Genomic DNA, 19,388 nt, shown 5'->3' with positions numbered 1-19,388 from the left:
ACATTGACTCACCAACAACAGTAGTAGGTGTTTTAAGTGAAATAAAATCAACTTACAAACTAGATTAGAACATTTTATTTTTCCTTTTAAAAATTAATGCTCTATACACGTATAAAATTTGGCATATCAGTATTTGATTTGTAGTCCTGTAACCCAAAGGAATGTCAACATGGTGGTAAATATCCAGTTTAAAACAATGCCAAAAGCAACAATACCAAAGCCGAGTAAATCAGTGACTTAACAGTAGACTAATCTACCGGATTAGTCGCAGAAAGTTAAGATGTGGTAGTATTTAATTCTGAGTGAAAATAAGTATAGTCAACTTATACAGCAAGGGGGGAAATAACTGGCATTTATATAATAGGTTTAAAAACACCTGAACAGTCTCTAGGAGCTTTAACTGATGCGATCTGAACGAAGCGCAGTGATTGGATGTGATCACATGACCTCATAGCCGCTGCGGATGGCTCGTGACAAAATGCAGGCCAACACAATGCCTGTAATCTAAAAAATAAATAAAAACAATGTATTGGTTAGAATAAGACAAACATGAAGCTTGTATTACATTTACAGGGTTTCCACTTTAAGCCAAATGTCAAATTACCTGACTTTCACCTCATTTTACTGATTAAAAATCTGAATTTCCTTTATCTATCCAGGTTAATCAAAAAGTAGACTTACCATTACAATAAGCATAACAAAACATGGCAAATAAAATTATATTCATTCTTAAAAATCAAATTAAAATAATTCAAATAAACTAAATTGTTTACTCAAAAAAAAATTTATATATATATATATATATATATATATATATATATATATATATATATATATATATATATAGATAGATAGATATATAGATATATATATATATAAAACTCCCTGACTTTCACTGTCTGGAAAAAACATTTCCATTATTATTCCATGTTCATGCAGAAATTCCTTGTCCCATGGGAACCCTGCATTAACAAGGCAATCTTGCTGGTCTTACCTGCACAAATCCAATGACCAGAGCTCCCACAGCAATCCACAAAATATTTTCCTTTATGCGTGTCTCCAAAATAGGTTGACAACCCTGTATCAAACACAAACAAAGACAAAAACTTTATTCTGTCCAATGAGTTATTTAGAGAAAAAAAGAGAGATTTTTTTCAGCTATAAGAACACCTAGAGTCTAATTTTTATATAATGTAATACAGATATCATTTTAGTAAAAAATATCACAGTAAAAAAGAGATATCTCTTAAAGTAAACTCTTAAAAGAAGGAAAATCCATTTTAAATCAGTTTCTCAATGAATTCTTTGAGACATTGAACTATGACCCCTAGTTGCATTGATTGGACTTAACCCTACAAATGTTTCATCTTCACAGTCAAACACACTCTTTCCTCAGTCAAACACAATCTTTCTGTTTAATAATTGCTAAAAAGCTTAAAAGACTGAACTGGAAAAATTCTTCTCTGCCCAGTTAAGTACATTGGATGCAGTCTATTCAAATAGAAAAAAATAGGGATACAGTATGCGGTTATACTGAAAACGTTGACGCTATTTGGCAACCCTTCCTGCTTCCTCTCACATTTTAAAAACAAAAAATGAAATGAATACAAATAAACTATTAAGAAAAGCTATAGCTGACTTATTTTCCCTCGCTAGGTTATAAATGGAGAAAACACAGAAAATATGCATGTTTATATGTTTTTTCTTTTTTTTTCTTCATTTTTTAATTAAATTTTTTTAAATAATTTTTTTTTATTTTATACTGTTGTATCTTTTGCATATTTGTATTTATATATTTTTCTGTATTGCTGTACGGCCTAATATGTGTTAGTTACCTATAATTATATTTTATTTATATTGATTTTATTATATATTTTTTATTTGTGTTTTGCCCTAAACATTGTTTTTGATGCAAGAATATATAACTGTTTGATTCTGAGAGGAAGAAAATGTGAACTCCCTGGGCTCCCCTGAAAACAAGATTTGTGAAATTTTGGGGGTCTCAAAAAATATTGACAATGTGTTATTTTGACGTGCGGTTTCAGTATTGTGTAATGTGATCATGGATTATTATGTGTAGAAGTGCAAAATTATCATTCATTCATGACTGTAATTTACACCTCACTTAAAAAAAGGTTAACTACACATGCTATTCTTGTCATGAGCATCAAGGTGTGGGGGGCTAAGGAGAAAAGTCCAGTCATGTCAAAGACTGACAGCCAGATGCTTCCATGTGGACATAGAGACACTCCTTAGGCCCAATCCCAATTCTACTCTTAGCCTTTCCCCTTACCCCTACCCCTCGTTTTGCACGTCCACGACAAGAAGTAGGGGTGTCCCAATTCTCTTTAGCATGAAGGCGTAGGGCTAAGAGGAAGGGGTGAATAGCCCTTTGAACAAAGATTTTTCAGGACCACATTCGAAACCAAGGGGAAAGAAAATTTCCCAGCATACACCAGCCACAACGACAGAATCACTGCTCCCGGAAGTAAGCAGATCCACAAATTAGTATTTTTTGTCATTATTACGAACTTTTACAACAAACAAGCACTTGTTTTAATATATTCATAATCGTGTTCGTGTTTTACCGTCATGCTTTAAAACAAAAAAAAAACTACTAAAATAAATATTGCTAAATTTCACAATCTATAATCCCTAATAATAACTCCTGTACAGCAGTCCCACAACATTCTGTCACTCGATGACGCTCGAATACCCTGTCAGAAAAGTTTAGTGTCTGGAAATGGGTTTTTTACAGTGTCTGCTATAATGTTAATGCTGTATGTGTGTGTTTACATAGATGAATATGGCCACTGTGTAAATGCACAGTACAGTTACAATCTTGTTGCCACATTAGATCGTTATGATAACATAATATATGCCTTCGGTGATTTCCTGAAGATAAACACCAAAAAATAGCACATCTGAAATAACTACAGCAGTCGCCATCGTCTGATCTCATATGAAGCAAGAGATCGCGACGACATATGATGACGTGTGCAGGTGTTGTAGTGCTGTCCCAATTCTTGGGTAAATTTTGAAGCCCTTCTCCTTCACACTCGGTTTTAAGGGCCATGGGGAAGTGGTAGGGGTACAAAAATAGAATTAGGTTTGTATTCATTGTCCGAAACAAATGATGCAACGTTGTGTTTCGTTTTATTTGCTTTATACAATAGGCCAATACAATGCTCTTTTTTTAAACACTGTGACATTGCTTTAAACATATTGGATAATTATTAAGCTGAAAGCAGCTAAACTTGACAAAATGGAACCCTTTTGAATGGTGTTTTTTATTTTCGAATTCGCAATTATGTTTTATCAGAGTGAAAAGTGACATGCCATGATTTTCTACGCCTCCATGTAAAATAAAAATGCATTTAATGTCCATCATCTTGAACTTATAGCACTGCAGGTAAAATAAGACAACAATGTTCTGTTGTTTAGGTTGCTATTTGTGCATATAAAAATAAATCCCTCACAAGATTTTTTCAAGTGTTAAAGTAAGTTACTGATGGGAACACTGATGGGAAGCTCCTCTTAGCGAGAAAGTAAACCGAAACTATCGTGGTGCTTTGTTCTACTTTGTAATTTATAAATATTTGTTTTATCTTTTTTGTTTATACATTGCTGTTTAAGGACAGGTATCCTGTGTGTTTTATAGCCTACATCATTGTGGCAAGGGACTCTCAAGATCAAAGCTACTGTAGCCATTACCCCCCCCCCCCCCCTCCCCCTCCCCCCCATTAGAAAAAAAGGTGGGCTCCCCCAAAGGCCATGGTATATTTCGAACACTGTGTGAACTAATTTAGTTTTCTGCAGATAGGTTAAAACAGTTGATGTCTTGTGATTCACTGCATTTAATATTGTCACTCTCTTACTAATATGCATCAATAAGACAGAAAAACAATCTTACCTCTTTGTAGATTACGGTGGGTTTCATCATAGCTCCAATACCACAGTTCTTAGTGACGTTTTTACAGCAGGAATCTGGGACCGAAATGTGATCAGCACTGAAGTTCACCCAATCACTAGAGGAGTTTCCTCCACAGCACTTGAGCTAATGGAAAAACAAATTCATGTTATTTACTATTCAGAAAGCAAGTAAAGCAGATGACATCATAAGAGGAAGCAGGATGTCTTTATAGCGTCAGCAGGTGGCACTGTGCAAACAAGGCAGGACAGACTCATGTTAGAGTCCAGAGAACAATCACATGCCCTGTTTGGTCAAACAGTACATCTGAAAATGTGAGAGCTTTTGCTTCACCGACCTGCTTCTGTATAGAATCGAGGGTTGTGCGGTATTCCTCTGTCTTGTTGTATCCTGCGATCATGGTATTAAAGCTCTGATCAAGCAGTTCATTCACCTGCAGAGAAACAGATTTTCATGAGTCAAACGGATTTTGGGAAAACTGGGAAATTGTAAAGAAGTGACAACGAGAGCGTTCCTCACTTTTCCACGGAAGATATATCCAGCAATGCCGGCTCCAATTTCAGTAATGACGATGAGGGAGAGAATGATTGCAAACTGAGGGAACACAAAGATTGGGAGGGTGGCTGATAAGATAGGGAATGACAAGACAAAAAAAAAAAAAAAAGAAAATCTACAAAATGCTTTTTTATTTTTTGAAAGCTGCGAAGTGCTGTTCTACTGTGTGTCAAAGTAAGCAATGGCACATTATTATATTATATTATGATACATTATTATATTATTATTATGTTAGTTCATCGCAACTGTTTGTCTTCTGCTTTGTTCAAAAATGGAGAAATGCAGATCAAATGAAGTGTTCTGTAGAAGGAATCTGGTTTGACCTGTTGGTCATGTTTGACAATGTGTTAACACGGCTCCACGTTAGTCTGTATATAAACACACACATTAGCAAAAACATTTAGCCTGGTGTAAATGAACTAAGTTTAGTTAGTGTGCTGTATCCTAGAACTTAATTCAAACACAACCTCATATATATGTATAGTATTCAGGTGGTAAATAAAGTTTTATGCTATGTTGAATTTAAAAAAAATCTGTTTGTGTTTTTTCAATTTGTGGATTTGTAGTACTTACCGCTTTAAAATGTAGTATTTATTTATTATTAGAATAACTTAAGAAACTATTCAAGTTATTTGATCAATGGGGTAAGTGGTATCTCTCTCTCATATATACATTTATACACCAGTTCTGGTTGATTCTCAAATCTGATTGGGTGATAATAACAGCACTTGTACAGCCCATTCACCAAGCCCAGATTAAGAATTCAGAGGCCTCTGGGCGCATTGTCTTGTAGGGCCCCCTACCTGGCCGCACCACTATAAGGGCCTACTCACACTATGCCATCCGTACCGTGCCCAGGCCCGTTTCCCGGATCGTTTGAGAAGTGTGAGTGCGCTGAATCGCGCTCAAGCACGGTTCACTTGGCCGGCCCTGGCCCGGTTGGGAGAGGTGTGCCTGAGCGCGGTACACTTGGGCTTTTTCCGAAACCGAAAGCGAGACGTGACTTTTAAGGGACTGTTTGATAAGGATTTATTAATCATTCTTACTGTTCAGTGAACGCAAACTGCCGTAGTTTATTAAAGACGCAAACTCCTCACAGCACGCCAGCTGCGCGCCTTCAGCAGACCTCCTCAGTCCTGCAGCACGAGAGCTTAATGTTTGTTTATGAGTGCCAAAAGTGGCGGATCTGTTCGGCGAAATATCTGACTTCGTGTCCCCGCATCCCTAAGGACTGTTTGGCGAAATATTTGACGGCATATCAAACGACTGAAACGATATAACTAGAGAAATCTCCACTGTGCTGCTGAGTGAGAAGCGTATGGCAAGCCGTTTTAGCATTTAAACCTTGTTCTGACTATCCATAAATATATTTAGAGATATCTCTAATTATATTTTTACTAGTCATAATTATAATTCGACTAGTCAGAATGACAATTAGAGATATCTGCAATTACAATTGTACTAGTACGAAATCAGATTGGAGATATCTGCAAATATATTATGACTAGTCATATTCCTCCATTGACTTCCATTGAAAAATATTTGCAGATATCTCTAAATGAGTTTTGACTCCAATTCAAGATATCTACAACTGTATTTCGACTTTTAGTAAATTAATTAGAGATATCTTCAAATATATTTGTAAATATCTCTAAATATGATGAATTAAAGACATCTCCAAATGTATTATGACTAGTAAAAACTCAGAGATATCTCTAATTACAATTGTGACTAGTCAAAACTTCATTATTGACTGTTGAATTCCAATAAATGCTGTTATTTTAAACACTCCATTCAATAAATAATTATTCACAGTAAAATGTGTCCCGTTTCCACAAAAATATGAAGCAGAATAGCATTTCAAACATGTTTTTTTTATATATAAGAAGAGTCATTATTGGTATAGAAAACGGTTTATGATGCTGAAAATTAAATCTATGAACCTATATAAAAGTGGCCAACAATACTTCAGATATACACATCTGAAAAAAGCCTATTGAATTGTCAATAAAACGCCTTCATAGTCTTTTAAATGAGCATTTGTGTACAAAGAGATTACATCTAACTAGGTGTTAAAATATTGAAGGATTGAGCAAACAAATAAGCAGTAACCCCAGTATGAATTTTTTGACCTTACAAACATCTGAAGAAACCTCATTAGACCACTTCCCTTATTTTAACTCAACTATGATCAGTTCACGCCCTCATTCTATTCACTAGAACAAAAATATTTTCATAAGCCATCCTCACCGTAACGACCATGCACTGATTTTCCTTCCAGGCACCACAGCAGCCGAAGAAAGAGATGAAGAAGATGATGACGCCCACCACTATCAGCACCATAGGAGAACCAGAGGCTCCTTGGAGGATCGCCGTGTTGTGCAAAGAAACGTGAACCAGTATCCCCAGAACTATGAGGGCCAGGCCACACAGCTAGAAATGAGAAAGAGAAAAAATAGTTGAAGTCAATAGATTTCTCAATACAATAGTGTTTTAGTTATTCATCATTCCAAAGTCTGATATCTAAACTGATATTGAACCGAAATCATCTTACATTTTATTCAGACACAGTCGTTTATTTAGAAATAGAAAAAGGATACAATAATTGGTATTTTCAAATGATCTCAAAGTGAAATACAAGTCCCAGATCTATTTTGAGCCTACATATGATAAAGACAATTTCTAAAGACATTCGCTATACACAACATAGACTGCATTGCAAAAAATACCTGTTAATTAACAATTTTCATGTTTTGTGTTTCCCACTCTGCCTTTTAAGAAAGTGACTTTTATTGACATTTTAGTAGTTTGAAATAATATAATGTATAAGAAATAATATGTAGAGGGAAATAATAAATTACATAATAAAGTACTTCCAGTTTATTACAAGGTTTTTGTACAATAATATAAAACACCAAGCCAGACAATGTATCACTTTAAACTATTAAATATGTTCTAAAAAGTCAGTTTTTCGTACTTTTTAAGGTTAAGAGTTATTGGAAGAAAAAACAAACTCTCATAATGAAATTCAAAAGCATAAATAAATGGGGAAAAATAAAAACATGAATGACAAAATACGGAAAACTGCTAGATTATGGATATTTTTACAGTGTACTTCGAATACTTGGTTTAGAAACGTCTAGCCAAATATAATGAAAGCTAAATGCAATTGTCTTCATAACAGATGACTAACTTGTGAATATTATTATGGAAACAAGGATTTGTACTTTGCTCAGGTTCTATGGTTATCTGTTTGTTTGACTGCATGCTGCAAATTCAAGTTAGCAATGCTATGCTTTTACTGATTTAGCATGACTAATAAACACATGACTACAGAATAGTCTCACAGAAGGATTTCTTTAAAACACTCAATTGGATGAGTTATGAGCAGTGGTGTAAAGCAACAAATTACAAATACTCCAACTGCTGTAATTGAGTCGTTTGTCTCAGGAATTGTAATTTACTAAGTAGTTTTAAAAATGTGTACATGTTTAGTGCAGTATTGATCCTTTTACTCCACTACTTTCCTCAGCCTGCATTCACTACTTTATTTTTTCTTGTCTATGGGATTAGAAAAATCAGTCCTGTGATTTCCATCCAATCAAATCACACAAAGAAGGTAAATCACATCATAATGAACTACCTCAAGGCATAAGTGCTTTATAATTGCAACAAATTGTTTGGAAGCATTAAATGTGTCTAAGAAGATGCCCAAAAACTTTACACGCAATAACCCAGAGACTGTTTAGATGCATGTCACTGATGGAAAGATGGCAGATGTTTACTGTATGATGAAAAAAATGGCCTTAAACACCCAGCAGGCACAAGACATCAACATGAGGTCAGATTGACGTTGTACCCTAATGTCATGGGGACGTTGCATTTTGTTTGGAAATCGTGTTGACATCAGTGTTTAACGTCCAACCTAAAACCAACCAAATATTAACGTCTAATGATGTTACAGCTTGACGTTGTGCGGATGTTACAACTATGACGTCTATCAGACATTAGATTTTGGTCGCCATACCTAATGAATAAATGTCAATATTTGACATCAATATGACGTTGGTTTAAGATGTTCGATTTTGGTCACTTTCTAACAACCTAAAATCAACCAAATATCAACGTCATTTGACGTTGTTATTGGATATCAAAATAATGTTGTCATTAGACGCTGGATAGACATTGAATTTTGGTCACCTGACTTCATGACCTAAATCTAACCCAATATTAACGTCCGATGATGTTGTGTGCCTGCTGGGCAATAACTAGATGCAGTATAGAATGTTACATTTACACACACATGCACAAATTACATGTAAATGCATCAGCTTTTTACAGCATAATACTCACTACTCTTGATACACTACAACAGATACTTTAAGTCTACTTGCACTACATTTTTAGGCAAGTAATGGTACTTTTACTTGAGTATGATCTCTCAGTACCCTTTCCACCACTGGTTATGAGCAGACCCACACGGAACTTGCGTACTGAAAAATCCACAGATTTCTGCCAGATTTTTAGCCCATCATTGAATTTATTTATTTACTTTGTAAATGTAAGTTTATGTTTATTCAGTTTAAATTAATTTCAGTAATATTATTGACTAATATGAAAATGTTCATTTGATTTATTTGCAATACAGTTTGTAAAGTAATATTTTCTGTCTTTTTAAGTAGATAATTTATATAAGAGACTAGCTTTGTTTAACAAAGAACTGGATCTAATTGGACTTGCATTGTAAACATTAAATAAAAGTTAAAAAGGTTTTTTTATTTAATATATTAGGTTTTTAGTTATGATACTCCCAAAAATAATTCCACATTTAAATCTGCAAATTTTGTATAAATTTCTGCGCAGGAATATCAAAAAATGTCTGCAGATTCTGTCTGGCCCTAGTTGTGAGGTGAGTTTAAAGTAAAACCATGTTATTATATGTACATATTTGACGTGCATTTACTACACAGAGCTATAGTTCATTGAGAAGCCACACGAACAGCTGTCATAATCACCGAATAATCATCTCAATTTCATTATCAAACGATTAAATCAAATTAGAATTTAAAAATGACTTTTGCCTAGCTTTTCGTTGTACTACGACTCTTGTGCATCTGAATGCACGTGCTGGAGGTTTACAAGAGCCGGCTTCACTGATAAAATGTGCAAAAAAGTCCCCTCGATTAATCGCCCAGTTCTATGTTACTATTTGCTAGCAAGGCAACAGCGCCAAATCCTGGCATACTAAGATACATAAGAGCTGTATGCCAAAAAAGTTGAGAAATCAATTTGGCATTGATTGTGAGATTTTCAAAATGCGTCACTATTTTAATCCACAGTTTTTCCCCATTTTTGCAAGTGTAAACATGGATCGTTTTGAAAACTGTCAACTAAATGTAAAACATATTACGCAAGTTAAAAACTTTTCCAGTTTTGGTTACATTGTCGTGTAAACGTAACCTTAAAATACCCTTTTTTGGTCATACAGTAAGCGAAAGACATTTTTACATGTTTTTACCTTATAAAGACAATACAAAAGATCAGCTGGTTTGACTACAAGCTGACATACAAGTGATCAAGCTGCTGAATCGCAGCTTTAAAATGCTTCAGTGTCCCTGTATCTGCGGTTACACCCAGTAAACAGCGGTGAGTTTGGTGAACTGATGACCTTCACGGCCAATCACAGTCATTTCTGTTGAGTGCGTGAACAAAAAGGCAAATGAGCTGTGTTTAAGCACGTGCTCAACAGCGCTCAAATGTTAGCGGGAAATTGATGTTTTAAAAATTTCAGTATGGATTGGTACCGAATTCCAGTGTCGTGACAACACTATTACACTTATTTGTGTTTGCACAAAATAAAAACACACATTGCAGAAAACATACAGGATACACTTAAAACAAATAAAACTCAGTGTAATGGTCTATAGATTTGTTTTTGTTTCAGTCAATTGTCAGTGGCGTAAGACGCACAGTTCATAATGCTATGTACAGTTTATCAACAAATTAGTTCACATCTTTATCAAACAGATAATGCACTGTGTAAATGTTTCAAGTGAACCGGGACTGAGCGGCACAGCTGAGCAAAGCATAAAGGATGTTTAGAAGTATGTACGTGTCAGCTGTACAAATCGAGGGAACATGATTAACATTTATGACTACATCAGTTTGACCAACATACAAAGCAACACCAGTGTAAATATTTGATGGTAATAAGTGGCAGCAGGCACCTGTATGAAATGGACAAAAAGGAAACAGTTCAATGTTTCATTTGCTCAGTGAATAAAGATATGCACTGAAATGACCGGGAGTGTCTGTTATTACTTCAACATACACACGGCATCCTAAATAAGGAGTGGTGCTTAATCATCTATCATCAGTCCATATTCCAGCTGGCCTTCGGCATTACTTCACAGAGTGTGACACGGATGAACGCTGATAATCATATGGAGAAGTCACATGGCGTCATAAATAGGAAGATCAATCACATGACTGAGGCTAAACTTCTCAATTTGTAATGTCTGAGAAATAGTCAACTAATAAATTCCCAGCACAATGCCACATACCTGTAGAGGTTTTTCATTGGATTTCTGTTTATTTTCTTTTTCAAAGAAAAGTTTTGAAGTTAATTGGCAGGAAATATTTCTAGCGTGAGTCTTAAAATAGATTAACAGATCTTAGTTAAAAAAATTTTTTTACATAAATACTTTAATAATCTGAATATACATCAGATGCCTTTTTTGTACACAGTTGGAACTCTCCATGTATTAAAATAGAAGTGTTCCCTGGGAAAGTACTTTCATTTCATGACTGTACTGTATTTAGACACATCTGAACAGTGACACTGGTGTTTTTTCTCACACAACCTTTGGGAAACTTCTGGATAAAATACCCTAAAATGATTATGTGGGACCCTTTTGATTATGTGAGAATATAATTTCACAATATTTAATGTTTATTCTGATCTACCAAAAATTAAAGTTGCTCTAACTTTGAACAAATTCAACATGATTGTTTTAAAAATAGTTTCAATTAAAGTAAACAGACGGGTTCAACCAAAACATACAGCTCAAGACTATTTTTTTTTTTTCCAAATATTTCCCAAGTGCTGTTCAAAGGAGAAAACACATTTTTTTAACGCAATACTTTTAATGGCTAATTACTATATATATATATATATATATATATATATATATATATATATATATATATATATATATATTTTTTTTTTTTTTTTTTTTTTTTTTTTTTGCATTTGAATTTGCATTTGCCATGATGATCGTATACACATTTCTAGTTATTTTGTAAGACAGTAGTATTAGTTTAGTTAAAAAGCATACTTAGGTTTTTTAAGTCAACTAGGCGCGTTAGTTTAATTAGGCAATCCATTAGACAACGGTTGTTTGTTCTTTAGCCAAATAAAAAAACAATCCTAAGTAGGCCAATAATATTGACTTTTTTTTTTTAAATAAATAAAAATAAATAAATAAGCCTTTTTTAATAGAAATATATAACAGAAAATACTATGGAACACACACACACACACACACACACACACACACACACACACACACACACACACATATATATATATATATTTACCAAATGATGTTTAACAGAGCAAGGAAATTTTAACAGTATTTCTGATAATATTTTTTTCTTTTGGAGAAAGTCTTATCTGTTTTATTTTGGCTAGAATAAAGGCAGTTTTAAATTAAAAAAAAAACATTGTAAGGTTACTATTATTAGCCCCTTTGAGCTTAATTTTTTTCGATAGTCTACAGAACAAACCTTCATTATACAATAACTTGATTAATTACCCTAATCTGCCTAGTTAACCTTATTAACCTAGTTAAGCCTTTAAATGTCACTTTAAGCTGTAGAGAAGTGTCTGGAAAAATATCTAGTAGAATATTATTTACTGCCATCATGGCAAAGGTAAAATAAGTCAGTTATTAGAAATGAGTTATTAAAACTATTATGATTAGAAATTTGTTAAATAAATCTTCCTTCCATTAAACAGAAAATGAGGAAAAAAATAAACAGGGGGGGGGGATAATTCTGACTTCAACTGATATATACACACACACACACACACACACACACACACATACATATATATGTGTGTGTGTGTGTGTGTGTGTGTGTGTGTGTGTGTGTGTGTGTGTGTGTGTGTGTATGGGAAATTCTACCAGAAATGTACATTTTCACTTAAAAAAAAAATGTGACAGGACCTGACTTAAGCTTGTCGTCCTCAAAAAATCATACAAAAACAAGCATAAAATCATATTATTCAATGATAGAATGCATCCTTGATCACTGTCAGCTTCTTCTCCGTCAAATGATGTCACTTTCGAGTTATAGCTTTAAAGGAATTGCACGTATTACATGTTAAATTTAATGCAAAAATGACAGAACTGACAGAAACTAGGACAATTGTAAATTTATTTGTAGTATTTTTTTGTAAAATGTATTTATAATTTTGTGTTTTTAATCAATTGATGTGAATGTTAACAATTTAAACTTACTATTTCTGAAGGTTTTTTCTAAATAACTATTTAAATACAAAATTTGTAGCATTACAAAACTATTAAAGCTGTAGGTTCAATTGGGCTGAGGACAAGGACAATGACAGGGTTTGTACATTTGTAGTGTTTTTAATAAAGAATAACAAATCTGAGAACTAAATGAATGACACAGTCCTTTACAGAACAACTCACAGAAATCAAACATAAGTTCATTTTAGAAATTTTTGAAATAAAATACTTTTTATTCACAGTATATATGTTTTTATTTCAGCGACAGATTATGTAAGTTTCTGGTAGAATGTCCCATATATACATACTGTATACAAAAAATTAAAAACATCAAAGCTCACTAAGCATTTTTTCTCTAAAGGTTTATCAGTCATTGTAAATAATTTAATTTTGCTTCTGCAACCTGACTGCTACGTTATGATTGTGAAGGTGCAAAAGTGAACTTGTATACTGCATTTGTGAAAACAAGTTGTCATCTCTTGAAAATCAACTGCTATTAGCAGCTATGTTGTGAATCTGAAGGCATGTTACCCAAGTAAGAGTGTTGCACATGTGACAGAATGTGTTTTGATATCAGAAAACACACAAACTACTGCTCAGGTTACATTTCAAACAGAGTGTGTAGTTTGCACACCTACACCAGGAAACATTTATATACTAAGCCATGCCAATATCAAAGAGCAAAAGATGAATGCGTGGAGAGTGTTATTTGTGATCAAAAAAACAAACTTGCTAGGATGTGCATGTGTTATGTTTCCATGACCTAAACGGAAACCTACGTACATTATCAGCTAACTGCTGAAGGACAACCATAAACACTTTAATCCCCAGAGTCTACTAACAACAAAACCACCTTTCTGCTTTACACACATTTTCATTTGAAACCTATAAATCACTCTGTTGAGCCTTTTTCAAGTTGGCACATTTATAGGGATAGTTGCAACCCAGGCTCATTCTGAAAACGTACCTCTATATATATTTCTGGAGAGCTCCAAATATGTCCCAGGAGGTAAGTTTTTTGTAGTTTTTGTTTTCGCGAATCCACCGGAGGTCGCTGTGTACGCTTTTTCAGATCTCAAATTTCTTTTGCGAGTGCCATTTGTGCCTGTTCTTCTAACATAAATCCACCAGAGGCCGCTGTTGATTGAAATACTGGACTGACAGATTGACCGACTGACTCGCCTTTCTCTTTCCCTAAACCCAACCAATAGAATTTTTAAAAGCACCAATTGACCAATTGAAAAGGAGCAGCATCATACCGCCCCGTAGCATTCATTTTAAAGATGAAATGCAGCCATACGTATGTCTGGCTACATAATTCGCCATCTCAAAAAAATGTATATAAGGCTACCTTTTCAGAATGAGCCTGTGTTGGATAGCTAATCCAAAATTTACTTGCCCTAAAGTGGTTTCTGAGTTTCCTTATTTTCTGTTAAACGCAAGATCTTTTGAAGAATGCTTGTAATCGGTAGTCACTGACTTCAATAATAAGTAACAAATGCCATGGAAGTACTGTAATTGGCTTGCAGTTACCTACATTCTTCAAAGTATCTTCTTTTGTGTTTAATCGATTTTTAAAAAAATCAAACTGAGGCAGAGTACATCATTTTCATTTTAAGACGAAGTGTCCCTTTAATTAAAACAAGCTTTAAACAGGAAAGCCATAAAATGTGCGAACTACCTAATTCTTAAGTAAACGACAGTGATGTTAATGAGCAACAGGTATTTTCCAGCCAAAAAATCAAGGCTGATCCACATGTTAGCTGAACACGACGACAATGTGTTCCAGTCATCTGACAAAGTCAGGAAGCATGTTTTCCTGGATGTTGTGAAATTTCTGGCGTTACACTCTGAGTCATCATAAGATAAAGTCTATGTGGGTCTGCTAAACTCCTTCACTGGAAAAAGTGTGTGTCATAGTTATTAGCAACTCTCGAACTCTAAGAAACCACAAGATTTATTTACGTTGTAGAGAAGAATGTCAATTTCATTTCTCCTTTTTACGTCAAAGCTACTGATGAGAGCTAAACTAGCTCAATGTGATTGTGAAAAGGAGTATAAATGTTTCACAACAGTTTCCAAACAGTGTAGTAAATGCAGGGTTACACAAAATTCATTCATGTTGTCCCAACACAAGTTGATTAAGTTAACTTAACACATTTAAGTGGCTTAAACACAAAAAAGTTTAAGTTAAAAAAAGCAAATAGGTAGTTTGAAAAAGCAGCCAAAATATTTTTTGAGTTTATAACATGCAATAAGCCACTGTCGATTCACAGAAATGGGTCATGCTGTTATGGCACAATGTCTGGCTAATGCGAAATGTGGCCTGATATAATACAGACGTTATGTGTGTTACTCACCCAGAAGATGAAATTAAAGAAAAAGAGCAGGTATTTGACACATTTCGCTCCTCCTTCTACAGCCATGGTGGTTCTCGGTTAAATCCTGTAAACAAAATGAAGGTTAAAATCACATAAATGAAAGCACACGACCGCACCCACCAGCCTTAATAGCAGCAAGGTTAAAAATACAGGAACAATATATAGGTCAGTTTACTGACACAAGTTAAATGAGGCTAATAATTAACTGAGTATCGTTGAGAGTCAAATATCCCTTTTAAACAATTGAAAGAAAGCAAATATTTAAGGTAAAGAAGAACAATAATCCTGATTATTTCTCAAAAATCTAATCATAATAAAATCATGGATGTATATAAGGAAAAATAAAATAAGGAACTAAGCTGCCTCTTAGAATAAAGCTGTAAAGTAAACAAACTAGTTACTGTTTCCTTTTTTAATGCCCTATGCCTACAAGTATGTATTTACTCCATTTACTCCGCCCATAATAATAGAAAACAGTTTGCTTGGCTTTAGGCTAATTGTTTTGTGTTTGCAGGGCTCACACTGGTATAACTGGTGGCAAGTACTTTTCTCAGTTCTTTTCTGAATAAATTTGTCAGTTATGAGACGAAGACTGAGAGAATGAGCTTAGGGTGCAAGTCCTCTCATTAGAGGTGTTGCATCATGAGACTTTACTTTTACTTTGTTCACTTTGAGCTTAACATTGCATTTGTCACCATTTTGGTTGCAGTCTAAAGTCCTGGCTTGGTCTTTACACATGAATATGTTGGTGATTTTAATGGATTAATTGTGTGGTATATATATATATATATATATATATATATATATATATATATATATATATATATATATATATATATATATATATATATATCATTATTCATACAATAAATATTTGAGATTAAATGTGAAAAAGATTACTCATAGAAAATTAGTTTCAATAATTTTTTTTTTTTTTTTTTGCAGTGACACATGACAAACTTTTTGTTAACTTTACTATAAGTCATACTAGTTGATCATAAAAGCAATATTCTACATTGTTATAGACCATTTTGTGGGATGAAAACAATAACAATGGTCCAAATGTATTTCCTGTTTCACATTTTTCATTGCAATAGCTTAAAAGAATCCAAAAATGTCCACATAATGATAAATAATGTTATGATGGCTATTTTAATGTCAAGTTATGACTGAATTGCCTCTTGTTACAGTTAGGAAACAGTTTAACAACATGCAGGAAAATGTAATGGTCTATAATGGAGTGAACATTTTGTTTAGTTTTTATTATACACTTAATGTCTATAAAAAAGCTAACAAAATACTATGGTGTATTACTACTATATTAGCTATAGTCATCATCATCATCATATTTAAATACTTGGCCATATAGTCTTAGCTTAGTCTTTAAAAATAGTATTCAAAACATAATTCATGTATCGTGTTTTAGAAAAAAAAGTCATGATTCATTTAAAATAATGATGTGGAATTTCAACCTCTTTTCTGTTACTAAGTCGAAATTAGAAATTTATCTTTTGCAAGAGACTACATTTAATCAAATTATTTTCCTCCAAGTTTTTAAAAGGTGCACATGCTATGTTTAACCATAAAATACGTTTATTATATATATGTTGTTGTTGTTTTTTTTTGCTAAATGACTGGTGTCTCGTTGTTTGTCAGTTCGTTTATAATAAACTCTTACAATTATATATATATATATAATTATATATAATTTTTGTCATCTGGAAGCTAAACAAAACTTATATGCAAAACTAATGCAAGTAAAACATGGTGTAATATTCCTTATTCCCTTTAATAACCCCAAAAAAGTTACCCAGGTAAAAGTAAATGTTGACGTGTGTTCAGTAACAAGGAACTAAGTAAAACCGTGAGAAAGGTTAAACTCCTGTCTTTACATCATCTGACTTCAGTCACGAGATTAATAGTCATAGTCATTGTTATAAAATGTAGCGTGAATTATTTGCCAGACATACAAAATCGACAGTCTTTAAACTACGTCAGTAAATCGACTGTAACTTAGCTTAAATAAATATATTTCAAATATAATGGCGACACTCAACGGTTTTCTTTCTTTGTTCCTTATTCGACCTAACGTAATGTTGTATTACACAACCGCCTTTACTTTCTAAACTCGTCAATTTACCAACTTTTCAAGATGTTTACACGATGGTATGTTGAATCTAACAGAATTAAGGTTTGTCGTGCGTCTGAAGTTGTGAAGACTGTTAGTTTCGCTCTCTCAGAAAAGGCAAGTCTGTTGAAATTCAGTCTACGACATAAGACGACTGGCAGAGGAAACAATGTGGCTATTCACTGGGTTAACAAAATTACACCCAGCGTGTAATTTCGAGGATTTCCAGTCAAAACTAATTACTTAAGATAACAGTAAGAAACCAAGTACCTTTGAACGACGAGAAAATCTGGCGTCGTCTTCAATTTCGAAACTACTTGAAAATCTGTTAATTTTTTAAAGCAGAAGTGTCGCGCGCCTGTCAATAACACATTTGTGTGAAAAATAAAAACCACTTACCTCGAGTAAAATGTTCAGCAAAGCGAAACTTGTAGAGCGAAAACTTGGATGCTGTCGATCCCAGCAACAGTACACGGATGTGACTAGTCGATGAGTGTGTACTTAGTAAATGTAACCCGTCCTAATAGCACCCCACCCCTTACTGCGGATTATGCTGAGCCTACTAGTACACACACAAAAAACACATCTGTTTAAAGAAGCCTTCATGTCTTATATATGCCTTAAACCCTTTAGATGGCTACTAATGTTTAACAGGTTGTCGACAACAAGGCAAACGTCACGTTTTAAAGGTGTACTCAGTATTTCTATATTTTTTAATAATAATATGGTTTACAAAAATATATGGCAAGCCGTTTTAACATTTAATCAGTAGCCAGTACTAGTATCTATTCTCATGTTACTAGTGCTCGTTTTTTAGATACTAGTATCTTTTCCATTAGGCACAAGTAAGTATTTATTAGATGTATGTATTATAGATACTAGTGCCTATGCAGCTTTTTAAAAATATATTAGTGCCTACTCATTAGACATTAATTTTGTTTAGTACATACTACTAGTACTTATATATTAGATACTATCTATTTCAGTGGTTCTCAAACTTTTTTCACCAAGTACCACCTTAGAAAAAAATTGTCTCTCCAAGTACCACCTTACGACGCTATTTTTTAACCAGTATTAAAAAATAGCGTCGTAAGCCTAATTAAGCAGCTACAGGTGTGCACAGTTTTAAAACGATGCAGATTACTTCCTATTAGTAAGAATATGTATTATTGTCAGTCACTTTAAACATTTGAAATAGTCTGAACATTAACTGTGCTTGCAGATAAAAAAAAAAAGTTTTAGTTAAAATGTGCTTTCAAAAGTTCATAAAAAAATGGCGCTGTTCTTAAAAAGTAAAAAGAAAACTGCTGTACTTAAATCTAAAGTATTCATAGTAGCCTATTCATCAAAAGCTGGAAATGCTGCTTGGACCTTATAAATATAGGCTATATGTCATATTCCTACACTTTCAGACAAATCTTGAAATAAATGTTAAATGTACATGACAGGGACAGCCTAATGAAAATCAATTCCAGCACCTATTTTTTTTTCAAGACTGACATGCTATGTATTGAAGACCTGAAATGTATTCTCAGCAACCCATAAAACATTGCATAGGAATAGATACAAATAAAAACCATTAATAATAATATTTATTAATCATATATTAATAGTATAATAAACCCGCACTAAGTGCTTGTGAAATCTTTTTTGTACTCAAGTAAAAATACTATTACACTGCTAAAATAACAAAAATTTAAGTAAATAATACTAATATTAGGTAAAAGTACAAATTACTCTTTTAAAAAGTACTAGTTGGTTACTTTTGAAAAAAAATCTGATTTTCCTTATGAAATCACTTTTTTTTAAGTGTAAACCTAATTTAATGGTTTGATTGCTTACATCCCAAAGCTACATGT

The 19,388-nt window shown here is 33.5% G+C and overlaps 1 protein-coding gene and 1 long non-coding RNA gene across 2 annotated transcripts; one reads left to right on the top strand and one right to left on the bottom strand.

The window, feature by feature from the left end:
* Positions 1 to 60: 60 nt before the first annotated feature.
* Positions 61 to 17,985, bottom strand: cd63 (CD63 molecule). Its single transcript, NM_199543.1, is given in 8 exon segments — positions 61 to 504; positions 995 to 1,078; positions 3,914 to 4,057; positions 4,269 to 4,364; positions 4,451 to 4,525; positions 6,737 to 6,919; positions 15,381 to 15,465; positions 17,929 to 17,985. Coding segments are annotated over 7 exon segments (714 nt in total). The 5' UTR covers positions 15,447 to 15,465; positions 17,929 to 17,985; the 3' UTR covers positions 61 to 438.
* Positions 8,046 to 15,913, top strand: LOC147838255 (uncharacterized). The gene is made up of 3 exons (XR_015523765.1): positions 8,046 to 11,520; positions 12,318 to 14,388; positions 14,513 to 15,913. It is a non-coding gene; the product is annotated as an uncharacterized LOC147838255 (long non-coding RNA).
* Positions 17,986 to 19,388: the final 1,403 nt, after the last annotated feature.

The sequence above is a fragment of the Danio rerio genome, chromosome 23 (genome assembly GCF_052040795.2).
Source record: "Danio rerio strain M-AB ecotype USA chromosome 23, GRCz13ab, whole genome shotgun sequence".
In the NCBI taxonomy this organism is placed as follows: Eukaryota; Metazoa; Chordata; class Actinopteri; order Cypriniformes; family Danionidae; genus Danio; species Danio rerio.
This window is presented reverse-complemented; position numbering and strand designations above follow the sequence as displayed.